This window comes from Symphalangus syndactylus, chromosome 24 (genome assembly GCF_028878055.3).
Source record: "Symphalangus syndactylus isolate Jambi chromosome 24, NHGRI_mSymSyn1-v2.1_pri, whole genome shotgun sequence".
In the NCBI taxonomy this organism is placed as follows: domain Eukaryota; kingdom Metazoa; phylum Chordata; class Mammalia; order Primates; family Hylobatidae; genus Symphalangus; species Symphalangus syndactylus.
In genome coordinates, this window is record NC_072446.2 from 34,060,924 (window position 1) to 34,087,869 (window position 26,946).

Here is a 26,946-nt window from a genome sequence, read left to right on the forward strand (position 1 = left end):
AACAATACTTAAAATGAAGAACAAACACAGCTGAGAAAGGATTGAAGCTGGGTAAGATCTTAACAAGGCATTTAGCTGCACTGAATGAGTCCCAGCCTCCTGACCTAGCTGAATCATATCCTAAGGACTGAGAGAACTTGCCTAAGAGACTGCTGAACCACTAGGCTGCCTGCAGTCATAATTGTAGAGATTAAGTAACCTGGCCCAAGTCACTGGTTTATAAAAGGTGGAGCTGAAAACTTGAATCTTGGTCTTCCAACTAGAAGGCGCCACTGGGCAACTTTTTCCAAAATGACTTTGGCACATTAGTCAAATATTATTCTGTCATGTGGTATCTTGACCAATTATAAATCCAGCCGTTCTACCATCATCTGAGCTATATGTCTCCATCTATGAGAAACCCCAATTTGCAAAAAAGGGGAGGAAACTGTATTACAGACATTGTAAACTGGAAAGTTTAAGTGAATTCCAGACAAAACTTTGAGACAAATTACTAAGCAATCAGTGAACTCACAAAACAGAAGCATGATCACCAAGACCCAGCCTGCTCAAAAAGATCAAGCCATGCCAAATGAGCTTCATTCCTTTATTAATAGGGTTACTATTTAGAGGGCTGACAACAGTGTAGTCCTTACAGTTTACAAAGCACTTTCATAAATATCATCTAGCCATCACAATAACTCTGTGTAGACAGGATAAACTATCCTTACTTTATACATAAGAAAACAGAAACTTAGCAAGATTAAGCAATTTGGCACAAGTCACTGGTTTATAAAAGGTGGAGCTGAAAACTTGAACCCTGGTCTTCCAACTAGAAATTTGAAGCTATTCTCACCATACCATTAACAGAGTTCTCCGGCAAACGGGTATCTGGGTGTTAGCAAGAAATCTAGACAGACCCAGGATCTCCTTGTGGACGAGATGGAGACATATGGCCCAGAGGATGGTAGAATGGCTAGATTTACAACTGGTCAAGACACCACATGACAGAGTAACAGTAGATTAATGTGCCAAGATCATTTTGGAAAAAGGTGCTCAGTGGCATGCCAAAGGCTCTGCCAAGATTCTAACTTAGGGAAAAAAAAAAGAAAAACAGTGTATGCTGATCATCTGTAGATATCACAAAGCTAAAAAGGATGGCCAACTTGTTGGACAGAAATTCAGGATTCAAAAAGGCTTCAACAGCTTAAAACCAAAGTTAAATCTAACAAGATAAATATATGTATTAAATTTTTTAAGCTCAAAAGCAACCACAAAGGTTAAGGGTAGGAAATATATGGTTTAACTGCAGTAAGTGTTAAAGAAGCCTATAACAGCACAGTGAAGCTGTGACAAATTTGGAGCAGGGTGTAGCAAGATTTAGCCACATAAGAGACGGATTCTAAAAGACATTGCAGGTCCCTAATTATCAGATAAAAAACCAAGAAGATATCTTTGGTGGCATCTTCACACAATTGTTTAATTTTATAATTCTAGGCCAGGTGTAGTGGCTCACAACTGTAATCCCAGCACTTTGGGAGGCCAAGGACTGTGGATCACCTGAGCTCAGGAGTTTGAGACCAGCCTGGCCAACATGGCAAAATCCCGTCTCTACCAAAAATACAAAAATTGGCCGGGTGCAGTGGCTCACACCTGTAATCCCAGCACTCTGGGAGGCCAAAGTGGGCGGGTCACCTGAGGTCAGGAGTTCGAGACCAGCCTGGCCAACACAGAGAAACCCTTGTCTCTACTAAAAAAAAATACAAAATTAGCCGGGCATGGTGGTGCATGCCTGCAATCCCAGCTACTCGGGTGGCTGAGGCAGGAGGATCACTTGAACCTGGGAGGCAGAAGTTGCCAAGATGGTGCCCTTGCACTCCAGCCTGGCCAACAAGAGTGAAACTCTGTCTCAAAAAATAAATAAATAGGCCAGGCGTGGTGGCTCACGCCTGTAATACCAGCACTTTGGGAGGCCGAGGCGGGCGGATCACAAGGTCAGGAGATTGAGACAACCCTGGCTAACACGGTGAAACTCTGTCTCTACTAAAAATACAAAAAATTAGCTGGGCGTGGTGGCGGGCGCCTGTAGTCCCAGCTACTCGAGAGGCTGAGGCAGGAGAATGGTGAGAACTTGGGAAGCGGAGCTTGCAGTGAGCCAAGATCATGCCACTGCACTCCAGCCTGGGTGACAGAGCGAGACTCCGTCTCAAAAACAATAGTAATAATAATTAATAAATAAAAATACATTTTAAAAATACAAAAATTAGCCAGGTATGGTGGCATGTGCCTGTTGTCCCAGCTACTCATGAGGCTGAGGCAGAAGAATCGCTTGAACCCGGGAGGCAGAAGTTGCAGTGAGCCGAGGTCATGCCACTGCACTCCAGCCTGGGCGACAGAGCGAGACTCCGTCTCAAAAAAAAAAAAAGTATAATTCTAGAGGAAACAGGAATTCTCATCTCTTTTCAAGGGTGAGAAAGGAGAAAAACAAGGGCTGCACCAGAGCACCTCTATCTACTCACGTACCGTTTCTTCCCAGGAGAAGGCAACAAGGGATCACAAATGCACCAGGAGGAGAAACACCAGGGCCTGTGCTAGTCCTCAGGGATAAATCTAGGGTCCTCTGAAGAGAGAAAAACGTTCCTCAGACTGAAGACCTTTACTCTTCAGAGACCCATGGCTGAGGGAGGATCCTACCCCTAGAGCTACAAGTTTTAGTCTTTTATCTAAGTCTAATCTCTCCTTCACAGGAAACCAAAAAGCAAACAGAAAAAAAGGGTCTGAGAAATAGTGTACAGGTTTTGCTAAATGTGAAGTCTGAAGGTTGCATGAGCTTCTTCAACACAAGGGACAAAGTTTTAATCCTGCATCTTAGCCAGAATTTATACTAGCAAGCTCCTCTATCACTCCATTCTCAGGGCCCCTTCACGACTTCCCAGTGGCAACTTTTTAACTTCAGCCTGGGCCACTGAACCCAAGAACAAAGGGCCAGCTTCAGGGCAAGCCATTCCAAGAGCCCCTATCTTTAGAAACAGTAAACACCCAGCCTGGGCAACATAGTAAGAACATCATCTCTATAAAAAAATTTTTTAAATTAGCCTGGCGTGGTGGCACGTGTCTGTAGTTCCAGCTACTTGGGACTCACTGGGGTGGAAGAATCATTTGAGCCCAGAGAGACTGAGGCTGCAGTGAGCCGTGGTCATGCCACTGCACACCAGCACGAATGACAAAGCAAGACTCTGTGTCAAAAAAAAAAGAAACAGCAAACATAACCCCAATTCCAATCACCTAGGCTTAGGCCAGAAGGGCTTGGCTTCTCTGCAGCACTCTTAAACCTGGAAGCCAGGAAAGGGTAGGTAGGGATGGGGACAGGGGAGAGCTTAAGCACAGCATACACGTAGCCTGAAAACTCGACATGAGTCTTCAGTCAGGGGCCATCCAGAGGTAGGGATGAGGCCTTCCAAACACACTCTAAATGGAAATCAGAAGACTAAGCCTAGATCTTTGGGGAAAGGGTTTGACATTCACGTCTCTGTCTTGGCCTTTAGCTCAAGTGGAGAACTGACCATAACTAGTAAAAAGTCCCAGCAGCAAAACAGTACAACTCATTCCTTATAACCTCTACAAACTCCGAGTCCCAGCCCTCAACTCAAACAAGATCAAAATTGAGAAGTCACACTATGTTGGGGAGAAATCCATTAAAAAGTTGACATTCTACTACAGCTCTTTTCAAAGAAAAAAGAACAAAAAAGTTAACATTAAACAAATGTACATTTTCAGACTTCACACTTCAAGAACAAATGTACATTTTCATATAAGAGAAGGAAATTTAGAAATACTTACTTCTTTGTCAGTTTTTAACAAACTCTCACTACCAGCCACTGAAGGGGTACCTAACACCTGCCCAAGAGGACGGACTACAGCATTTGCCACCTCTCGTCCAACGCTCTCTGGATAGCTGTGCAGCACACTGGTATGGCCTTGATCATTCTGAATCACCAAATGCAGTGACCTCCACTCAGAGTACATCGTGCCACTAAAGTACAATCCAAATGGCACCTGAAAAGACAAAACAGAAATGCACGTCAAATTATACTACTGGAAATTAACAGAAATAAATAAAACAGATATATAGACTATTGGCATGATTAAGAATGCTGCAAACATCTTGCCTCTATCAATGTTTTTCAAACTGTGGGTCATGAAACTATCAGTGTTTTTCAAACTATGGGTCATGAAATAAATGTTATGGATAATACCTGTTTTAATTAGATGGTATAGGATGTATAATAAAGGCATCACACATAATAAAGGTAACCAATGTTTCTGTGAAATTTGTTTCCTTTGTAATATATGCATATGTTCTGGGTCACAATGGAAAATACATTTTTTTCTTTTTTTCTTTCTTTTTTTTTGTTTTTTTGAGATGAAGTTTCGCTCTTGTTGCCCAGGCTAGAGTGCAATGGTGTGATCTTGGCTCACAACAACCTCCACGGTTCAGGTGATTCTCCTGCCTCAGCGTCCTGAGTAGCTGGGATTACAGGCATGCACCACCACGCCCGGCTAATTTTCTATTTTTAGTAGAGGCAGGGTTTCTCTATGTTGGTCAGGCTGGTCTCGAACTCCTGACCTCAGGTGATCCACCCGCCTCAGCCTCCCAAAGTGCTGGGATTACAGGTGTGAGCCACCGTGCCCAGCGGAAAATACATTTCTTATTATAGGTCTTAGTCCGAAAATTTGAAAACATAACCCTAATGTGAATATGTAGTCTCCTAGATTTTCCTGCAAGATAACTGTATAATTTTTCACACTTGTATATTTATCTGGAATTTACTTCTGTAAGTGGTGTTGGAAAGGTCTGATTTTAATTTCTTCTAAATGTATGGTCAGCTGTGTCAGCATCACCTCTTAAAAATACATCCTTTTCACACTAAACTGAAATACTAATTCTGTCATATATTAAATTTTCATTTCTTCCAGAATCTATGAAACTTCTGTTCTATTCAACTATTTGTCTATTCCCATGCCAACCCATAATGACTTCAGTTCAGTGGCTTTATAGAATGTTTTTTCCAAAACTTTATTGTCTTTTCTAGACATTTATTCTTCAGTATACGATTTATTATTTTATCCAAATCAAAAAAAATCAATAAAGCCTTGCTAGAATTCTAATGGAAATTGCATATACCACCTTGCCAGCCTCATCTTCTACTGCCACTTTCCCACAAACATCCCAAGCAATGGCCACAAAGAACTACTGATGATTGCTCAAGCCCAGCAAATTCTTTCTTACCCTAAGTCACTGGTCATGCTGCTCCCACTGACTGAACTGCCATTCCCTGCCTTGATCCACCTTATGAAGTACTCAGCCTTCAAAGCCCAACTCAAATGTCCTCTCTTTGGTAAAACCTTTCTTGACTCCTTAGACCAACTCCTCTCAGCTGAGTGCCTATTACCGGATGTTCATATAAAGCTGCCCATTAGCTCATTCGTTAGTGGTGTACAGATACATTCATCACAAAAGTGTCAGCCATTTTTGGGTGGGGACCTCGCCTCCTGAACCTCTGAGTCCCTGGCACACAGTGGACATTGATCATGTGTTTGAGAGTGTCAAGGTTTACCGATGGGAAAAAGGAAGATATCAGAAGGTATTCCCTCTATTCCACTAAAGTGTGTCCAAAATTTTGTATGTTATATTCAAATAAAAATTGAAAAATGTTCATTTGTTTGAAGGTAATTACTAGTAAAAATAAAAGTTGGATGGTTTCCAAATACTAAATGAATATTTAATATTCAGGGTCCATCACAGCACATTACTGGAAGAAAACAGATTTTAAGAAGGAAAAAAAAAAGGACAAACTAGCTCTCAAACTCTACTGTACACTGAAGAATCATCAGGGGAGGAAAGGGTCTAGCTGAAAATGCAGACTCCTAGACCCCATTCAGAAAAAGCTCAATTCTGCAGGTCTGAGCTGGGGCCTGAGAGTCCGCATTTTTAAGAAATGGCCACTACCCTCCCAATTCTGAAGAGAGGAGTATACCTTAGGGAAGACCAATCAAAATAGGTTTAATAGCTATTAAATCCTTCTGACAAACTTTTTTTAAGTTTTTAAATGTAAGAAATTTTCATTCTCTAAATGTATTAATGTTTAAATGATTAAATGAAACCAAAAAAATGCTTTCAAGAAACATGTAAAATAGGAAGATATAGGCCAGGCGTGGTGACTCATACCTGTAATCCCAGCACTTTGGGAGACTGAGGTGGGTGGATCACCTGAGGTCAGGAGTTCGAGACCAGCCTGGACAACATCATGGTGAAACCCCGTCTCTACTAAAAATACAAAAATTAGCTGGGCATGGTGTCACACACCTGTAACCCCAGCTACCTGGGAGGCTGAGGCAGAAGAATCGCATGAAACCGGGAGGTGGAGGTTGCAGTGAGCAGAGATGGTGCCATTGCACTCCAGCCTGGGCGACAAAAGCAAAACTCCATCTCAAAAAAAAAAAAAAAAAAGATATAGAAAGGATACAATGAAAAAGCTGAACTTAAAACATCAAAATATATGTAACAGAAAAAAAGATGCTAAACTTTAACAAAATGCAGACAAAAAACATTCAAACAAAGAAATGCATTATAATTACAAATATATTAAGTAAAACAATGAAGAGAACATGAACATTAGAAACAAACATGGAAGAAACACGAAGGCAACTAAAGTATCATTTTGTACCTATTAAACTAACAAAACAAGTGATAAAACTCAACTGTCTCACACCTGTAATCCCAGCACTTTTGGGGGGCCGAGGTGGGCAGATCACCTAACGTCAGGAGTTCGAGACCAGCCTGGCCAACAGGGCAAAACCCCGTCTCTACTAAAAGTACAAAAATTAGGCGGGTGTGGTGGCGGGCACCTGTAATTCCCAGCTACTCAGGAGGCTGAGGCAGGAGAGGCTTGAACCCGGGTGGCAGAGGTTGCAGTAAGCTGAGATCACACCACTGCACTCCAGCCTGGGTGACAAGAGTGAGACTCCGTCTCAAAAAAAGAAAAAACAAAAAAAACAAAAAACTCAACTCCGATGAGGAGGTAAGGACCCAACTGAGATCAGGGCAATGATTTTTAATAGAAAAACCTGTCACCTAGAGGCACTGTGGAAATAAGTGTACTTTTGGTTAGCACAATGATTGGGGCAAGCTGCTGGCATTATAGGCAGAGTCAGGAAATCTAGACATCCTGTACTGCATGAGACAGTCCTGCACAATGAACAATTATGCCACATCTCACATGACTTTTGAACATCTGCTAGAAAATCATTGTCTAAGCCTAAAAATTAACTTCATTTACATATAAATACAAAATACATTGTGCTATTTTAATAGACTGAATTTTCCAATAATGCAATTAATCATGTAAATTGAGGAAGACTAAGCTTCATTATCTTTAGAACCAAGAACTGTTCACAACTCTAGAAAAATCACATCACCAGGCCAGGTGTGGTGGCTCACGCCTGTAATCTCAGCACTTTGGGAGCCCAAGGCGGGCGGATCACCTGAGGTTGGGAGTTCGAGAATAGCCTGACCAACATGGAAAAACCCCGTCTCTGCTAAAAATACAAAATCAGCCAGGCATGGTGGTGCATGCCTGTAATCCCAGCTACTCAGGAGGCTGAGGCAGGAGGATCACTTGAACCCGGAAGACAGAGGTTGCTGTGAGCCAAGATCATGCCATTGCACTCCAGCCTGGGCAACAAGAGCTAGTATACAAGCTCTGTTTACAGCTATTACTCAGTTCTAGCTGTCACCTAGACGGAATGCAGACCCAGACGTGCCAGATAATCCAATTTTTGAAGAGACACAGAAAATCTGGACATTTCTACAGTCTCCTACTCTTTAAATGTTATCAACTAAACTCAAAACAAAACAAAAACAAAAACAAAAAAACACAATGTTGGCTAAAAAAGAACTTATCTATGGTCCAATTTATGCCTCTGATCACAGATAAAGGCATATACTAGTTTTGGTAACTGAATTAGCAAAATCCTTGTGGAAAGAGGATAGTGAAGTGTATACTTTGTATAAGCTGTTGGTGCCCCAGAAGTCACCCCAACCCACCTTTGTTGCAGGGGCTAGGCTTATAACCCAACTATGGAGGTCCTACAACTTCACTTTATTTCATCGTGGTTGCTGTTAGGGAAAAAAAGGATGAAGGCAAAGTGCAGTGACAGATTTGGTAGAGGGAGTTCCATTAGGCCCAGTATTGTCAGTGGCCAGCCTACTCTTTTTTTCCTTTTCTTTTTTTTGAGATGGAGTCTCACTCTGACACCCAGGCTGGAGTGCAATAGCGCCATCTTAGCTCACTGCAACCTCCGCCTCCCAGGTTCAAGCAATTCTCCTGCCTCAGACTCCTGAGTAGCTGGGACTACAGGCGCCCACCACCACACCCGGCTAATTTTTGTATTTTTAGTAGAGATGGGGTTTCACCATATTGGCCAAGCTGGTCTAGAACTCCTGACCTTGTGATCCACCCGCCTCGGCCTCTCAAAGTGCTGGGATTACAGGCATGAGCCACTTCACCTGCCCAGCCTACTCTTAAACACACAAATAAGAACCTCCTCTTGCTGTTGCAGCTTAGGCTATCCAAAGTAACAAACCTCGCAGATCCTGGAGAACATTACTTTCAGGAGCCAGTACTGCTGCACCGCCTAGGCCCTCCTAGGCAAGAATCAACCTCTCAGGATAGTACCATGGCATCTGCATCAACCTCTCAGGATAGCACCATGGCAGAACCCTCACGTGTCTTGATCACACTTGCCATGTCTTAGTCTACTTGCCATGGGGCTGTTAGTAGCTCCGTCCTGTTAATAAGTTGGCACACTTGTAAGGCACCTCAGGCTGATATGTCATTTTCCTAAACATTCACCCAAGGATAGCATGAACGTTTTCCCAGTACAAAGCAGAAGACAAAGAGTGCCTTGACCCAGTAATTTGACTTAAGTTTATCCTTATAAAACAGCTCAATTTTTAAAAATGTACAAGATGCTCACTGTAGTATTACATATGAGATGGGGAAGTGGGTGTAATTTAACTTCCATCATAATGGGAAAATTTCATAATTAGGACATATTAATTCTATATACTATCATGTAGCCATTAAACACTGATTACAAAGAATCATAAAAACATAGATGAGAGTGGTTAAGAGCCAGTGCTCTGGAACTAGGCTTCATAGATTCAAATCCCAGCTCTACCTGCAAGCTGGGTAACATTGCAAAAGTTACTCTACTTTTGTGTTGGAACATCCTCATCTGTAAAATGGGGATAATAATAGAATAAGGCCAGGTATGGTGGCTCATGCCTATAATCCCAGCACCATGGGAGGCGGAGGCAGGCAGATTGCTTGAGTCCAAGAGTTTGAGACTAGCCTAGGCAACATGGAGAAAACCCAACTCTACAAAAAAGACAAAAAGTTATCCAGGCGTGGTGGCGCACACCTGTAGTCCCAGCTACTCTGAAGGCTGAAGTGGGAGGATCACTTGGATCCTGGTGTTGGGGCTGCAGTGAGCCATGATTGTGCCACTTCACTCCAGCCTGGGCTACAGAGCTAGACTCTGTCTAAAAAAAAAAAAAAAAAAAAGCAAATAGTAGATTAGGAGCCTACACATTGTGTTTGTTGTGGTGGTAATTAAAGAATCACATATGTAATCTGTTTGAAACATGCCCTTGTACATGTAAGCAATCAATAAATAACTATTAAATAGAGAAAGAAAAACATATATATCGTAATTACAACCAGATAAATGCATAGGCCAGACGCGGTGGCTCACGCCTGTAATCCCAGGACTTTGGGAAGCCAAGGTGGGTGGATCACCTAAGGTCAGGAGTTCGAGACCGGCCTGACCAACATGGTGAAACCCTGTCTTTACTAAAAAATACAAAAATTAGCTGGGCGTAGTGGTGTGTGCCTGTAATCCCAGCTACTTGGGAGGCTGAGGCAGTAGAATCTCTTGAACCTGGGAGGGTGAGGTTGCAGTGAGCCAAGATGGCGCCACTGCACTCCAGCCTGGGTGACACAGCAAGACTCTGTCTCAAAAAAAAAAAAAGATAAACATATAGCTGTGACTAAAGATTAGAAGGATGGTAGAGAAGTGCAAGTACAGTTGACCCTTGAACAACATGGGTTTCAACTGCTAAGGTCCACTTACATACGGATTTTCTTCCATTTCTGCCATCCCTGAGACAGCAAAATGCTGTCTCCCCTTCCTCCTCCCCTTCCTCCTCAGCCTCCCCTTCCTCCTCAGCCTCCCCTTCCTCCTCAGCCTACTCAACATGCAGATGATGAGGATGAAGACCTTTATAATCCACTACCACTTAATGAATAGTAAATATATTTTCTCTTCCTTATAATTCTTAATAACATTTTCTTTTCTCTTACTTTAAGAATATGGGATATAATATATATATATATGTATATATATATATAAAATATGTACTATTTGACTGTTGATGTTATTGGCCAGGCTCCTGGTCAACAGAAGACTATTAGTAGTTTTGGCAGAGTCAAAAGTTACATGAAAATTTTTGACTGCACAGGGTCAGTGCTCCTAACCCCTATGATGAGCAAGAGTCAACTGTAGTTTTAACTTAGTAGTAGAAATGTTGGTACAACTTAACGTAATATGTTTTTATTACTACATCTTCATGATATAGAATTGGTAAGTATATGTCAGTATCCTGACTATACATGTGAACATTCAGAGACACTGGCAGGGACCACCAAGTAGACTTATTCAATAAACAGCTATTAACCATCTATTTTGTCCAATGCAGTGTTAAAACCATCAAGAAGAAAGATTAATAGGACTTGGTTCCTGTTTTCAATGAGTTTATGGCTTAATTAAGGAGATTAAGATTTATACATTGATATGGTTTGGCTCTGTGTCCCCACTCAAATCTCATCTTGAATTGTAACTCCCACAATTCCCATATGTCATGGGAGGAACCCTGTGGGAGGTGACTGAATTATGGGGGCAAGTATTTACTGCGCTGTTCTCATGACAGCGAATGAATCTCATGAGATCTGATGGCTTTCTAAAAACTGGAGTTTGCCTGCACAAGTTCTCTCTTTGCCTGCCATCATCCACATAAGATGTGACTTGCTCTTCCTTGCCTTCCGCCATGATTGTGAGGCTTCCCCAGCCACATGGAACTAGGATTTCTCCATTAAACCTCTTTCCTTTGTAAATTGCACAATCTCGGGTATGTCTTTATCAGCAGCATGAAAACAGACTAATACATACCATAAATAACTGTAACATAAGTTAGAACATTAAAATGTTGAATGTGATTTTTTAAAAACTATAGGCAAGACATCATGGAAGTTCAAAGGAAAAAGATTACTTTTGATTGAAAGATAGGCTGAGCTGGAAAACAACAGGGTAAGATCAGGGAAGACTATAGACACAGAGCATATGAATTGCATTGAAGGAAAGGTATAATTTTGACGGAGGTAAGAAAATTGAGGTGGTAAGACTGAGGGTAAAGGGGCAGATGAGGCTCGGTGCAGTGGCTCAAGCCTGTAATCCCAGCACTTTGGGAGGCTGAGATGGGCAGATCATGAGGTCAGGAGATCGAGACCATCCTGCCTAACACAGTGAAACCCCGTTTCTACTAAAAATACAAAAAAAAAATTAGCCGGGCGTGGTGGCACGTGCCTGTAGTCCCAGCTATTCAGGAGGCTGAGGCAGGAGAACGGTGTGAACCTGGGAGGCAGAGCTTGCAGTGAGCCAAGATTGCGCCACTGCACTCCAGCCTGGGCGACAGAGTGAGACTCCGTCTCAAAAAAAAAAAAAAAGGGGGGGCGGGTGTTGGCGGGGGATGCAGATAAAAGAGAGAATAAAATACATAGAAGAGCCAAATGCGGTGGCTCACGCCTGTAATCCCAGCACTTTGGGAGGCCGAGGCGGGTGAAATCACCTGAGGTCAGGAGTTCAAGACCAGGCTGACCAACATAGTGAAACCCCCATCTCTACTAAAAATACAAAAACTAGCAGGGCATGGTGGCATGCACCTGTAATCCCAGCTACTCAGGAGGCTGAGGCAGGAGAATCGCTTGGACCCAGGAGGCGGAGGTTGCAGTGAGCCGAGATCATGCCACTGCACTACAGCCTGGGTGACAGAGCGAGACTCTATCTCAAAAAAAAAAAGAAAGAAAGAAAAGAAAATACATAAAAGAAAGGAAACTTGCTTCAGGTAGCAAAAAAAAAAAAAAAAAAAGCACTAGAAACTGAAAACCCAGAGCTAAAGGAAAGAAAGCTATATGTAGAAGGTGGTAAGGTTTCAAAAGTAAGCAGTGACCAATTTTGAAGGACTCTGAATGTTCGGATTGAATATTTGTAATTAATTCAGTAAAACTGGAGGCAGAAAATGAGCAAAAGTTTAACCTTATCTTAGCCGGGCATGGTGGCGCACACCTGTAATCCCAGCTACTTGGGAACCTGAGGCATGATGATCGTTTGAACCCAGGAGGTGGAGGATGCAGTGAGCCGAGATTGCACCACTGCATTCCAGCCTGAGCAACAGAGAAAGGCCCTGTCTCAAACAAAAAAAAAAAAAGAAGAAGAAGAAAGTTTAACCTTATCACAGGCATGACACATCAGGAACTAAATTTCCATTAAAGCAATTTGATGGAAGTGTCCAAGATACACTGAAGGGATAGTGGAAGAGCAAACTCCAATGTGGCTACCATATAGGCTAAGGTTGAGGGCGGTCAGGGGGGTAACGGCGAGGTGTCAGGCACTGTAGTGAGATATAATGAAATAACTGAAGTTAGATGATTAAGGACTTCAACTGCTTGCTATATTAGGGATCCTGAGTCCCCTCCCCAGTTGGCTGTCTGCTATCAACCTGAGCTGCTAGCAGAGAAATCTCTAACTTCAATGTTCCAGAAGCAAATATGATAGGAAAAAGGGGAAGAAGTCAACAGTGCTCCCCTGCAGATCCCTTAATTTCCTTCCCAACTCTATACGTACTCATTTTCTAGGTATCCTCTCTGGAGGTTGTGTGTGCTGGGTAACAGCTTATGGCTTGTAAGCACCACCGCAAAATAACATGCAAGTCTGGTCTAAATGACAAATTACCAAAATAATCAATACAATGGTGGACACTCTAAGACCACAGCCTGACATTAATTACATCAATTGATTGAAACAATATTTATTACATGCCTTCTATGCAATAAGCACAGAAAATAAACAACATCCCTGTTCCCAAGGAGCTTCAAGTCTCATTACAAAAAACAATTCTTTAAAACTTTGTAAAGTACATCCAGACATCAGTTATTTCATTAAACAAACATTAAACACCAGCTACATGTCAAATTTGTCCTAGGATTTAGGGATACAAATATAAACAAAACACAATGGCTGCCCAAGAGAAAGTTTCATAGTGAGGAAGACAAGAGAAATCAAAGGTGACACCATGGTACAGTAGTATTCAATATGGTAACTGATGAGTTATGACAGCAGCATAATACAACAAAACAAACTACTTGAGGCTGGGCATGGTGGCTCACACCTGTAGCCCCAGCACTTTGGGAGGCCAAGGCGGGTGGATCACTTGAGGTCAGGAGTTTGAGACCAACCTGGCCAACATGGCGAAGCCTCATCTCTACTACAAATACAAAAATTGGCCGGGTGCAGTGGCTCATGCCTGTAATCCCAGGACTTTGGGAGGCCGAGGTGGGCAGATCACCTGAGGTCGGGAGTTCAAGACCAGCCTGACCAACATGAAGAAACCCCATCTCTACTAAAAATACAAAATTAGCTAGGCGTGGTGGCGCATGTCTGTAATCCCAGCTAATCAGGAGGCTGAGGGAGGAGAATCACTTGAACCCAGGAGGTGGAGGCTGCGGTGAGCCAAGGTGGTGTCATTGCACTCCAGCCTGGACAACAAGAGCGAAACTCTGTCTCAAAAATAAAAAATAAAAATACTTTGGGAGGCCGAGGCGGGCGGATCACGAGGTCAGGAGATCGAGACCATCCTGGCTAACACAGTGAAACCCCGTCTCTACTAAAAATACAAAAAATTAGCCAGGCGAGGTGGCGGGCGCCTGTAGTCCCAGCTACTCGGGAGGCTGAGGCAGGAGAATGGTGTGAACCCCGGGGGGCGGAGCCTGCAGTGAGCCGAGATCGTGCCACTGCACTCCAGCCTGGGCGACAGCGAGACTCTGTCTCAAAAAAAATAAATAAATAAAAATAAAAATAAAAAAAAATAAAAAATAAAAAATAAAAATAGTAATAATAAAAATACAAAAATTAGCCAGGTGTGGTGGCGGCTGCCTGTAATCCCAGCTACTCAGGAAGCTGAGGCAGGAGAATTGCTTGAACCTGGGAGGCGAAGGTTGCAGTGAGCTGAGATCACGCCACTGCACTCTAGCCTGGGTGACAGAGTGAGACTCCGTCCCAAAAAAAAGAAAAACTACTTGAGATCTTGCTTGAGCACAATGTACCTTTGCATAATTTATCATTTTCAAAGAGCTTTTACATGTTACTTCATTTTACTCCAATAACAACCCTAGAAGGTTAGGTAAGACAGACGTCACTAACCACTAGGTATGGAAACAAAGTAAAGCTATGACTTGCTCAGGATCACATCAAGTAACAGCAGATCTGGGACAAGAAACTCCACCTCTTGCCTCAAAGTCCAACGCTACTTCCCTTTGTCCTGACTCCATATCTCACCATATGACTTTGGATAAGTCAACTGGCATTTCTCTTTTTAAGACAAGGTCTCACTCTGTCGCCCAGGCTAGAGTGCAGTGGCCCGATCTCGGCTCACAGCAGCCTCTGCCTCCCAGGCTTAAGTAATCCTCCCACTCAGCCTCCCAAGTAACTGAGACCACAGGTGTGTGTCACCATGCTCCGCTAATTTTTAGAAAAATTTTTATAGAAACAAAGTCTCATTATACTGCCCAGGCTGGCCTCAAACTCCTGGGCTCAAGCAATCCTCCCACCTTGGCCTCCCAAAGTGTTGGGTTTACAAGTCAGCTACCGCACCCAGCGACCTGGCATTTCTTTGTCATAGTTTCCTCATCTGTAAAACGGGAGAATACCTGCAGTGCTATCTAGAGTGACCTGGGAGAAGGATCAAATAAAGCAACCTAAGTTGACATACTTTGAAATGTACCAATGGAAGGTACACATTATAAGACATGCCTATTTCTCTTGGGAAAAATAGGATACAGGGTGCCAAAACACTGAGTAAATAAATAAACTGTGCTTTTTTAAGGTGCACCAAATTCATCCATATAACCTCATGACTAATAAAGGAAGGGACTATACTTCGTATCTCTGTTGCAGTCCCATTGACCCCATAAGGCAAACATCAATAAAGCTGGTAAAAAAGGAATGTATTCACCTATGTACCAGATGCTATTACAGATCCTATCAAACACCTGAATTACAGGAAACAAAGACAGGTTCTGCCTGCACCTCTCCCAAAACATGGAAAACGGTAGTTTTTGGTAAGCTACCCAAAGAACATTTGAATACCCTGTCTGCCCCCTACCAGCACCACCATAGTTCTCATCTTTTATGCCTCAGACCTTCTCTGAGGCATAAAACAGACCTCTGTCCAATACAGCAGCTATCTCATGTAACTATTTAAATTTTAAAAACTTTTAATTTTAATAGTTTTAAGTTTAAACTATTTGAATCAAACATCACTTCTTTAGTTACACTAGTCATTTTAAGTGCTTATGAGTCACATGTGGCCAGTGGCTACCATATTAGAGCAGATAAGATTTAGTTCCACAATTGCAGAAAATTCTATTTGACAGAGCTGCTTCAGATACTACACTATTATTTTATTATAACTTTGATTAGACTTCTTGAGGACAGGGGCCGTGCCTTATTTATCTTTGTATTCCCAGTTTATATAGCTAAGTGCATTCCACACACCAAGTACTCACTATCCTCAACTTAGGATTTTCAACTGTACCAGGGTGTGAAAGCGATATGCATTCGGTAAAAACCATACTTTGATTATCCACATAACCATTGTTTTTCACTTTCAGCACAGTATTCAATTACATGAAATATTCAACACTTTATTATAAAATAGGCTTTGAGCTAGACAATTTTGCCCAACTGTACGCTAATGTAAATGTTCTGAGCATGTTTAAGGTAGATGAGGCTAAGCTATTCTGTTCAGTAGGTATATTAAATGCATTTTTGGCTTACGACCTTCTCAACTTTGATAGGTTTATTGGGAAGTAATCCCATCATAAGTCGAGGGGCCTCTAGATATCTAATTGAGTTTCTCAAACATGGCAGATCACTCTCTCCCCTTCCCTATCCCATGCACACACAGACATGCAAACACAACACAACAATACACAAGACAACCTTTCTCATGGGGAAGGGGTCGGGGGTGAAAGGGGACACCGTCCAGAGGAAGGAGGCCTGCTTTCTAGTCCTGGAGGTGCTAGAAGCTAACCATGTAGCCTTGGCCAAGTTACTTTCCGCATCTATAAAAAGTTAGAATGAAACTCCACGCACCTTAATTTTAAAACTTAAATCATCTCGCACCAAAGAAAATCAAGCATTCTGCCCAAAAAGTCTTTGCACATGTCAGGAAACACACCTGCTAACACCGATGAGTACCTCGTATTAAAAAGAATCCATTTCTAGGTCCCAAGCTATCATGATTAGAGTCACTTTTGTTCTCTGAGCATGTGGAATTTTTCACCCTTACTTTGGGGCACAACTACAGACTTAAAACTTCAGCCTTAAAGATTGAGTTTCTTCCATGTGCTAAAGCAAGAACTGGATACTGTGTCCACATCTGATCAGACACACAAGGACAAGTTTCTTGAGTATCTGAATTTAACATAAGTTGTCCCATCAGTTTCTATTAGTGCTAAGCCTAAAAACTGACCAAATAATACAAAACGGAACCAAGAAAATTTTTCTATAACAATCCTTATAAAGAATATTTTATGGGCCGGGGACAGTGGCTCATGCCTGTAATCCCAGCACTTTGGGAGGACTAAGCAGGCAGATCACTTAAGGTCAGGAGTTCGACACGAACCTGGCCAACATGGCGAAACCCCCTCTCAACTAAAAATACAAAACAATTAGCCAGGTGTGGTGGTGGGTGCCTATAGTCCCAGCTACTCAGGAGGCTGAGACAGGAGAATCGTTTGAACCCAGGAGGCGGAGGTTGTAGTGAGCCGAGATTGCGCCACTGTACTCCAGCCTGGGGGACAGAGCGAGACTGCATCTCAAAAAAAAAAAAAAAAGAAAAAAAGAATATTTTATGAAATGTGTTTTTAATTCAGTCTACATACTTTGTCATATTTAACTGCTATACAAAAAAAAATCTTTACTGTCCAAAAACCTCTTCATAATGACCTTCACACACATATTCACTAACTTTTGCAAATCCTTACACGGTTTTAAGTCCAACCAAGAACAAATCCAATCTGAATTATTGTTCTGCCTTCCTTTAAACTTGTAAATACGGCAAATGGGGCGATGGCAGTTCAGGCATTCTGCAATAAATATGTGCTAAATTTGTCAATTCCTGTGACATCATGATTTTACTCTTAATTAAGTACTTAACGTCATCTCTCCTGGTGAACAGGACCAACCATTACCAATGGCAATCCCATCTGCTTGTATTTACCAAATACCAACAAGGCAGTGGCATTTAGTGGATGACAACTAAACACTTTTTTGGACAATGAAGTAGGGAACACATGCAAAGGTCTAACAGTAATAAAAAGACTTTCCCTACAGACATGATTGCGTCTGATTGTGATAGAATCAGACATTAAAAATCAAACAATGTTGACTGCACATGGTTAGTTACAGAGTGCCTTGCAATTGGTAAGATCTCAATGTGTGTGTTCAACTGCTGGACAAATTACTGAACGTTACTATTCATTCCTAAGCAAAAAGAACAAAACTCTATAAGCTGGGAACTACCAAACATCTTTTACAAAAATGGAAATAGAGAAGAATCTGTTTGCGACATGATCTAGCTATGACATAAGGACCCAAACCTTCCACTGAGTAAAAGCTTTGTGAGTCTGTATGTCAAAGCACTGGAAGGAATACAGAGATGAAGAAAACATTGTCCCTGCCCTAAAGCTTCTCATAATCTAGAAGTAGGGATAGAACTACAACTCAGAAAAATAACTGATAAGTTTCACTATGATGTTCCTAAAGAGCAAATTGGAAGGACTCAAGGTGGGTAGGGGTCAGGGACAGAAGTATCTTGAAGGGAATGCTTAAAGCTAATGCAGCCAGAGACAGGAAGAAAAGGGTATGTAGGCCTGGCACGGTGGCTTACATCTGTAATTCTACCACTATGACAGGCCATAGTGGGCGGACTGCTTCAGCCCAGGAGTTTGAGACCAGCCTGGGCAACATGGAGAAACCCCATCTCTACAAAAAAAATTAAAAAATTAGGCAGGCGTGGTAGTCTCAGCTACTTGGGAGGCTGAGGTGGGAGGACTGCTTGAGCTCAGGAGGCGGAAGTTGCAGTGAGCCAAGATCATGCCACTGCATTCCAGCCTGGGCAACAGAGCAAGACTCTGTCTAAAAAAAAGAAAGAAAAGAAAAGGGTGTGTATATGTATATAGGAGAGAGGAGAAGTGTATGCGTTTGGGTGGGATGGCCAGAACGTTCAGAGAATGGTCTAGGCAGACGACCAGCATATGTAAAAATGACCCAGAGGTTAGAGACGCTACACCTGTAAGTATTGTATATTTAGGAAAATTGCAAACGAGCAGTTTGCATAAGATGCATACATTTTAAATGTTCCAGATGACTCAGAATCCCTGCAGAGAATCCCACCCCTAACAGTCTTTCACAAGGTGTAGTGGTCAGTGAACCTAAAGATCTCTGCGGGTGGAACTTGCAAGTTCAACAAGCTCCCAGACAATTCTCCTGCACACTTAAGCTGGAGAAACAGAGATGCTTTTTGAGATGCAGAATTATCAAATTACATGCGGTTCCCAAACTTTGCTGCAGGCTGGAATCACTTGGGCATCTTTAAAAAAATATATTGAAGTCTGGCTTTCAACTCCAGACATTCTGATTGTCTTGGTGTGGGATGCCACATGGGCATCAGAAACCTTCACAAGTTCCCCCAGGTGATTGTATAGTGTAGCAAAGTTGGACAGCCACTGCCTTAATTGTTAAGCACTTGGGTCTCTGGAGTTGGATGCTTCGGTTCAAATTACTAGCTTATGTGACCTTGGGTAATTAAGTCACCCAACCACCCAGGGACTCAATGGCCTCGTCAGTAAAATGGGGACAATAATCCTACCTCATACATAGGGTTGCTGTGAAGTTAGACGTGGAGAACATAATGTCCTGGGCATGATTCCTGGCGGATAAGAAGCGCTTAATGGGGGTTAGCTGTTTACTCTCATCATCAACTCTTCCTCATCAGAGTGTCACTGTGCAATGGGCAACATCGTCCCCACTGGGCGGCAGCAACTCGCCTAACCTTTCTGCTGAACCAAATTCTTTGCGGGAGTTGTCTCGCTTCGCTCCAGACCCGCCCCCTCCCCCAGGTTGCCAGGAGAGAGCTTCGCCCGGCTGGGGTAGCTCCCAAGGATTAGACCGGGTTTACACAGACTCGACAGCAGCCGCCCACTCCAGGGCCAAGCTTTCCCCGCCCCCGTGGGTCTCCCAAAAATTTGCAGATGCGCTTCCAAAGGCCGGGCCCCTGGAGCACCCAGAGCCGAGAAACAAGCCTCAGCCGTCCCTTGACCGCCGGGAGGGGAAGAGAGAGAAGGAGAGGGGAGGGTCCGGCCGCGGCGGGGCCGGCTGCCCGGTTACCTGAGGCGACGGGCGGGGCCCGCATCGCCGGGGCGGGCGCCGCCGCCGGCCGTCCTCGGCCTTCCGCCTCACGCGACCCGCGCCATAGGGCTGGCGCTTTCACCGCCCTAGCCGGCCGTCCTCAGGCGGTCCGTCAGTCCACCCGTCAGCGACTCTCCCAGGGCGCCAAGGGACGACGAAGGCCAGTCGGGCCAGCCGGCTGGGATCTGCTCAGGCAACTTCCGACTGCCAGGGGCGGCGGCGTCAAATAACTCCCCAGCCAAGTGGGCCACTGCGCGTGCGCGGGGCGCCTAATCAGTGCTTTCTGTGGGGCTGAACCGGTGGTGTCAAATAATTCCCGAGACACAGAGCCGGAAGCTGCGCCTGCGCAGCTATCCCAGATCGCCGCGCGGGTCGCATTCCGTTCCTCCCTTTCCGGATAAAGTGGAGAGGGAGGAGTGAAGTGACGGATGCACCTACCTCATCGCGGCACGGAGGAGGTGCTCCACCTGCGTCCTTAGGAATCTTACGGCATCCACTCTACCTGCTTTCGGTGCAGACGGATAAGGGGCTTCTCTGCAAGATTCTGGCTCCCACTCAGGTTCTAGGAATTTCTCCTATCCCACCATTACAGCACTCTTCCTCTGAAATGATGCCCTTTGCTCGCCGCCGTCATATTACACGGGCACAGCATTAGTTACGAACAGTGCTCTATTCCAGGCCCAGTGTGGGTTACAAAGGTGAATCGAACATAAGATTTAGAGCCTCTCATTAAAGAGCTGAATCTGATCGAGATAAGACAGTAATAATAATAGTAAGAGATACTACTTCGAGTACCTGCAATGCGCCAGACATTTGTAAACAGTACCCCTTTCAATAATTTGCTTTCACTTCAACGAAGAAAATAATACCACTGGAGAGGTACAGCTTAAGTGCTTTGAGAGTCTAAAGTAGGAAACTTGGACTGAGAAAGAAGAGGAGGGAGGGATGGTGGAATTCTTCACGGAGGACCTGGCCTTGAGACTGACCTTGGGTATTGAGAGAGGGAGGAGGGGTCAGGGTGTTGAGTAGAGGTGAAGGCACGGTTGTTTGAAAAGCAGAAGGGAGCAAAGAAGATTCTGACCCCTCACCTCAGAAGAGACTATGGAGGAATGAGTGATAAGGGAACTAGTATCCTCACAGAAAGAGTAAAACTGAAGAGTGTTTCCTCAAGACCACACCTCACCCCCCAGGAAAATAGCTACAGGAAGGAAGAGGGAAAAGGAGGGTAAGAATGTGCTAGGACAGGAACGAGGCTATGTCCAGGACACTGTGGATCCAAGCAATACATTTCAATTAAACACTGACAAATTATGTAGTTGGCTAACTTAAGATCTTTTTCAATCACTCCCTTGCCTTTCTATACTACAGGGGCTGAAAAGCAAAGCACACAGCTCTCAACTTTCTTTGCTGCTAAGGGTGGCAGTGAGACAAAGTCCTGGCCACTAAGATGTAGGCAGAAGTATCAAAGGAGACCTTCCCTTCTTCCCTTGGAGAAGTTTATGTCCTTCACTTTTCCCCTGCTTCATGCTTGGAAGTGGGTAACACCTGGGGGCACAGCAGCCTAGAGGCCATGAGGAGGGCTGTGCTAAGGAAGGTGGAGCAGAAAGACAGGAGCCTGTTTGTTTAAGTCATACTCAAGCAGCTACACAAACCCTGTACTACCTTCCTGTCTTACGGGGATGAGGGATCTTATGTATACCAGAGTTTGTTTTCTGTTACTTGCAACCAGATGCATTCTAACACAATTAATACTGAACACCTGTAACAGACAAGGGAGGGGTGACTAACTGGAAGAACAACGAGTGATGGGAATTGGAAAAGTGACAGGCACAGAGGATGGGAAAGCTGTCCAAAAGCCCTTGGGGAGATGATGAAAATACAGCTATCACCCTCCTAGTGATTTCAATTCATTCCTGAAATTCTGCTTCTAAGTGGAAAGCTGTTAAATTTTTCCCATTAATTAAAATGGGCAAAATTATGTTCAATTCCAGCCTAAGGCACCTAAATATTTTTAACAGAAAAAATATATTGATGCAACAGAAAATTATACAAACAATAAATAATTTTGCTTAAAATATGGTTTTTACATAAAATATAAGGCAGTAAGACTTACTGCTCTGGACAGAAAGACAAGATTTAATATTAGGTGCAAGTTGGTGGAGGAGAGATGCAAGTGAGTGGTTCTCTAAATGATAGTTTGTTTTTTTAAGACACGGGGCCTCGCTATGTTGCCCAGGCTGGCTTCAAACTCCCAGGCCCAAGCGATCCACCTGCCTCAGCCTCCCAAGTAGCTGGAACTAAAGGCACACATCACTGTGCCTGGCATAAAAGATATGTTTTTTCTGCACTCTTTGCTAATTTTTTAAAACTTTTGAGGGCTTCACTTAAACAAACATAAAAATAAAACACACACACACACATATACCTCGAGGGAAAATTAAAGACTAAACATTAGAACACTTTGAAACATTTGAGAAAAGCACATATGTACAATAAACTTAAGAGACACATGAGATGCTAGACATAGTAAAACATTCTGGATTCTCCAAACATAGTGCACAATTCAAATTTGTTCCACGGCATGATCTCTAACTAGAAACATCGACTAAATTGGGGAATGTCTTCGTCTGAAACTGTAATGTCAAAATATCATTTTGTATAGTATGTTTGGAAAGGCACAGAATTGGAAAAAAGAGGAGCAGCGGTATAAGCTTTTGTGACAGACTTTTTTCCAAAGATGACTACACCAGTCTGTTTTGTGTTATTTACCCTGAAAGCATCATTCTGGGAGATGCTATAGTAATCTATATGAACCATCCCATGATTCTCCTTACGATGTAACTGACACTCCTCCCACTGAGAAGTGGGATTGATGTTCCTTCTCCTTGAGTCTGGCTGAGTCTGTGACCATTCCAACCAATAGGGCAAAAGTGATGCTATGTGATTTCTGGGGCTAGGTCATAAAGAAGACACAGCTTCTACCTGGCTTGCTCCCTATCACAATGCTCACTCTTGGACCCCAGCCACCATGTTGGGAGGAAGCCCAAGCCATATAAAGAAAACATGAAGAGGTGTTCCAGCTACCAGCCCTAGCTAAGTTTCTGGTGACAGTCAGCATCAATAGCCAAACATATGAGTGAGGAAGCCTTCAGATGATTCCAGGCCCCAGGCTTCAAGCCTCCACCCCAACCTGACACCAAGCTGAGCAGAGACAAACTAACCCTATTGAGAGCAGCCCATAAGAGATGCAGATCCATGAAAAATATTGAGCAGTCCATATAGCAGATTCATGAGTAAAATAAATATTGTCATTTACCCCAACCACTAAGTTTTGGGTTAAATTGTACACAGTCGCAGTAATTGGAACACTTTTCAAGAACCATAATTGAGAAAAGTTTGTAAATGAACAGCTGTATGTGAGATATGTCTGTGGCCATTTTTTTCTTGTTTTATTTTTCCTTCTTTTTTAATTCTGCAGTACCAGCTTGGGGTAGAAGCAGTTGGTCAGACCCATTGCTGTTTCTCCTGAACCTAACACAACACTGGCATGGTGTAAGTGCTCAATGAACATGTGTTGGATGGATGGATGGATGGATGGATGGATGGATGGATGGATGAGGGGACTGATAGAAACTTCATCGGCTCAGTGCTGAACCCACCTTCTTGCTCCTACTGTTAAGTCTTAGTGGGTAATATCCAGTGGTTGATGGTAGTAACACCATTAGATTCAGGCAAGTGAGGCCCCTTGTGCCAGACCCTGTGCCTTAAGAGGGTCCTGCACTTTGGACTGTATTCCTCAAAAGTTTTTAAGTGCCCTTCTGGAGCTAGCAATGCCATTTAGGAAGGGTGTCTCTGTCTAGACCAGATCCCATGTGACTCTTGTTGACCACAATTTTCTACCTTGAAATTTTCTAAGTCTCTCTCCAGTGGTTGGGACTAGCTAGGGTGAGTGGTGCCATCTAAGTAAGGCAATCGAGCTCCAGAACAAGTCTGTTCCCTGTGGGTCCCACTTGCCATTTCCCCTCTTCAGGGTTCTCTCCAACCCTCTCTCTCTTACCCCTACCCATCTCTCACACATATGTAGGGTCAGCCAGATGCCCTGAGAAGCTCCAGAATTCATGTTTATGGAGTCATCATGGCCAGATCTGGTTCTGAGAGCAGCCTTGCAAGCAGCTCACTCCTGCTGGCTGGTGTAGAATTTCTTTCACCAGGTTATATGAGATTAGGCTGTCAGAAATGGTGTTGACATGCTGATTTGGGGTAACTTTCACTCACTTGGACACAGCACGAATTCAAGGGTCTGAACTCTGTAGATGCTTGTGCTTGAGCTGCCTGAGTGGGTATATGGCTTGGCTTGTACCTCTGTCTTCAGACCAGAGTACCATCTCTGGCTTATTGCAGCCAGGGTGATCTTGGGGAGGGGGATACGTGTGGCAGGCATCCTTTACCTGTGCACCCCTTCCCCAGCTGACTCCAGGGCAGTCACCTCACCGCTTTGGCAGACTCCGGATCACCTGTCAGTCTGTCCTCCAGGATTGGCCATGTCTATCTCCTCTGTCTTAGTCTCCTCAGGTTGCTATAACAAAATACTACAGCCTGGGTACCACAGTCTAAACAACAGATGTTTATTTCCCACAGCTGTGGAGGCTGGGAGGTCCAAGATCAAGGTGCTGGCCTATTTGGTTCCTGGTGAGGGCCCTCTTCCCCACTTGCCTTCTTGCTATGTCCTCCTGTATTGGAGAGAGGAAACTTTGGCGTCTCTTCTGCTTCCTATAAAGGCATTAAACCCTGCTGGGCACAGTGGCTCACGCCTGTAATCCCAGTACTTTGGGAAGCCCAGGCAGGCTGATCATTTGAGGTCAGGAGACCAGCCTGGCCAACAGGCAAAACCCTGTCTCTATTAAAAATACAAAAATTAGGCCGGGTGCAGTGGTTCACGCCTGTAATCCCCGCACTTTGGGAGGCTGAGGCAGGCGGATCATGAGATCGAGACCATCCTGGCTGACATGGTGAAACCCAGTCTCTACTAAAAATACAAAAAAATTAGCTGGGCATGGTGGCAGATGCCTGTAGTCCAAGCTACTCAGGAGGCTGAGGCAGGAGAATGACGTGAACCCAGGAGGTGGAGCTTGCAGTGAGCCGAGATTGCACCACTGCACTCCAGCCTGGGCAACAGAGTGAGACTCCATCTCAAAAAAAAAAAAAATACAAAAATTAGCCAGGCATGGGGGCGCACGCCTGTAATCCCAGCTACTCGGGAGGCTGAGACAGGAGAATTGCTTGAACCTGGGAGGCTGAGGTTGCAGTGAGCCGAGATTGTGCCACTACACTCCAGCCTGGGCGATAGAGGTAGCAAGACTCCATCTCAAATAAATAAATAAATAAATAAATAAATAAATAAACAAACAAACCTATCATGGGGGTTCCACCCTCACGACCTTATCTAAACCTAATTACCTCCCAAAGCCCCACCTCCTAATACCATCACATTGGAGGTTAGGGCTTCAGCATATGAATTTGGGGCCGGGAGGTGGGGGGAACACATATTCAGTCCATAACATCCACCAAGGATTTTTGAGATGTTGCTCCCCAACACCAACATACACCTCCCATTGATGTACTTTCACGCCTCCAGTTGATGTGATGACATTATTCTCTCATTGGTCTTAAGCCATGGAGAATAAGAGATGGAAGTATTTTGCTTAAATGAGCTTGCTCTTCTCACTCTGCTCACAGGCCCCTTGCTGTGCTCCCTGCTAATGGTGGCATGTGGAAGGCAGGGGTGCAGTCATCATTGAAAGCAACCACATTATAGGAATGCAGCGATCTGGGCCTCAAGAGGTCAAGATACAGTTGGAAGAGGTGTTGTCCTACATTGAAGAAAAAAATTCCCAATGGTAAATTTAACACGACCAGAAAATAAATTATCATGCACATTTTCCTGCATACTCTGGGCAACATTTATATTTGTAGTTCTCATCAGTAAGGCACAGTAACTATCTTTGAGAACAAGTCAGCCACCCATCGATGATATAGCATCGTACATAATGATATATCCAGCATTAAATAAATGTATTAGGGAACTGCAAAAGCAAGATCTTCAATAGTAACAGGTTCCAAACAATGTACCTTTTTTGTCATGAGAATATAAGAGTAAGCAGGAATGGCACATTTTACATTAAAAAAAACAAACAAAAAAAAAGATGAAGAGATGGTTCCTGGACTAGAACAGAAAGAGACAGGGGCCTTGCCAAAAATCTTGGTCCTGGGCCTTGCACACTGCAGGACTGCCTTGGCTGGTGTCCTGCGCTTCCCCCTATAGTCTCCTCAAGCTCCTTTGAGCCCACTTCCTCCACTCTTGAGAACACTATTTTCCAAGTAGTCCTGATTGTCAGCCTGAGCCCTCACTGGGCCTTCACTCGTACCCCAGAACACCCCCTCCAGTAGAAAAGGCCCAATTTACACACACACTTCTCCTTGGAGGGAGCATACCTGCTGTTTTATTTTTAATGCCAGGAAATACATTTAGGGACCAAAAAATAAGGGCAAGCCACTGATAATGGATTGCTTTCTGAATACTGTGTGCAAAGGCTGCCATACATGTTTATTTTGAGAACTCAGCATGCCACCCTGTTTGCTGGAATCCCTCATTAGGTAGGCCAGTGTCACAGATGGGAAAGTCAACCTGGATAAGCAAAATACCCGCAGTGCCTCATCCAACAGCCAAAACCCAGTGGAATTCCATAATAACTGGCCATTTGGGGCAAGTTAAGGGAAAGACTCAGGCTTTTAGCCAGAATGCGTTGGTGACAGAAACCTAACTTATGCTAAAAAGAAATAAATAAAGAGTAATATTGATTGGAAAGCTTACATAATCAAATGAGGGGGAGGGCAGAGATCAAGTCAGACTTGCAAGACAACACCAGGGAGTGGAATTCCATTGGGACTCCCCGTCCTGTTTCTCTGCCTCTCTCCATCTACGGACTTCTAATTTTACACTCACTCAGCTTTCTTGCATATGTGAGGAATGCATCCCAGGTTTACCTTAGAACAAATCCCCATCCATCTTCCACTGAGGGTAGGCAGAACTGCCACCCC

General features: G+C 43.7%; 1 protein-coding gene across 8 annotated transcripts in view; it reads right to left on the bottom strand.

Annotated features, from left to right (window-relative positions):
- Nucleotides 1-19,465, bottom strand: part of RALGAPB (Ral GTPase activating protein non-catalytic subunit beta) — a 102,935-nt gene extending 83,470 nt beyond the window's left edge. For 2 of the 8 annotated variants that reach the window (XM_063634242.1, XM_063634240.1), the window contains exons 1-2: nt 19,310-19,465; nt 3,820-4,035 (exon numbers count right to left, since the gene is read on the bottom strand). In XM_063634242.1, coding sequence (XP_063490312.1) covers nt 3,820-4,035; nt 19,310-19,318 — 225 coding nt within the window. In that variant the 5' untranslated portion in view covers nt 19,319-19,465. The remainder of the gene's footprint in view (nt 1-3,819; nt 4,036-19,309) is intronic. The other 6 variants (XM_063634241.1, XM_055266618.2, XM_063634243.1 and 3 more) reach the window with 3 other exon arrangements.
- Nucleotides 19,466-26,946: the final 7,481 nt, after the last annotated feature.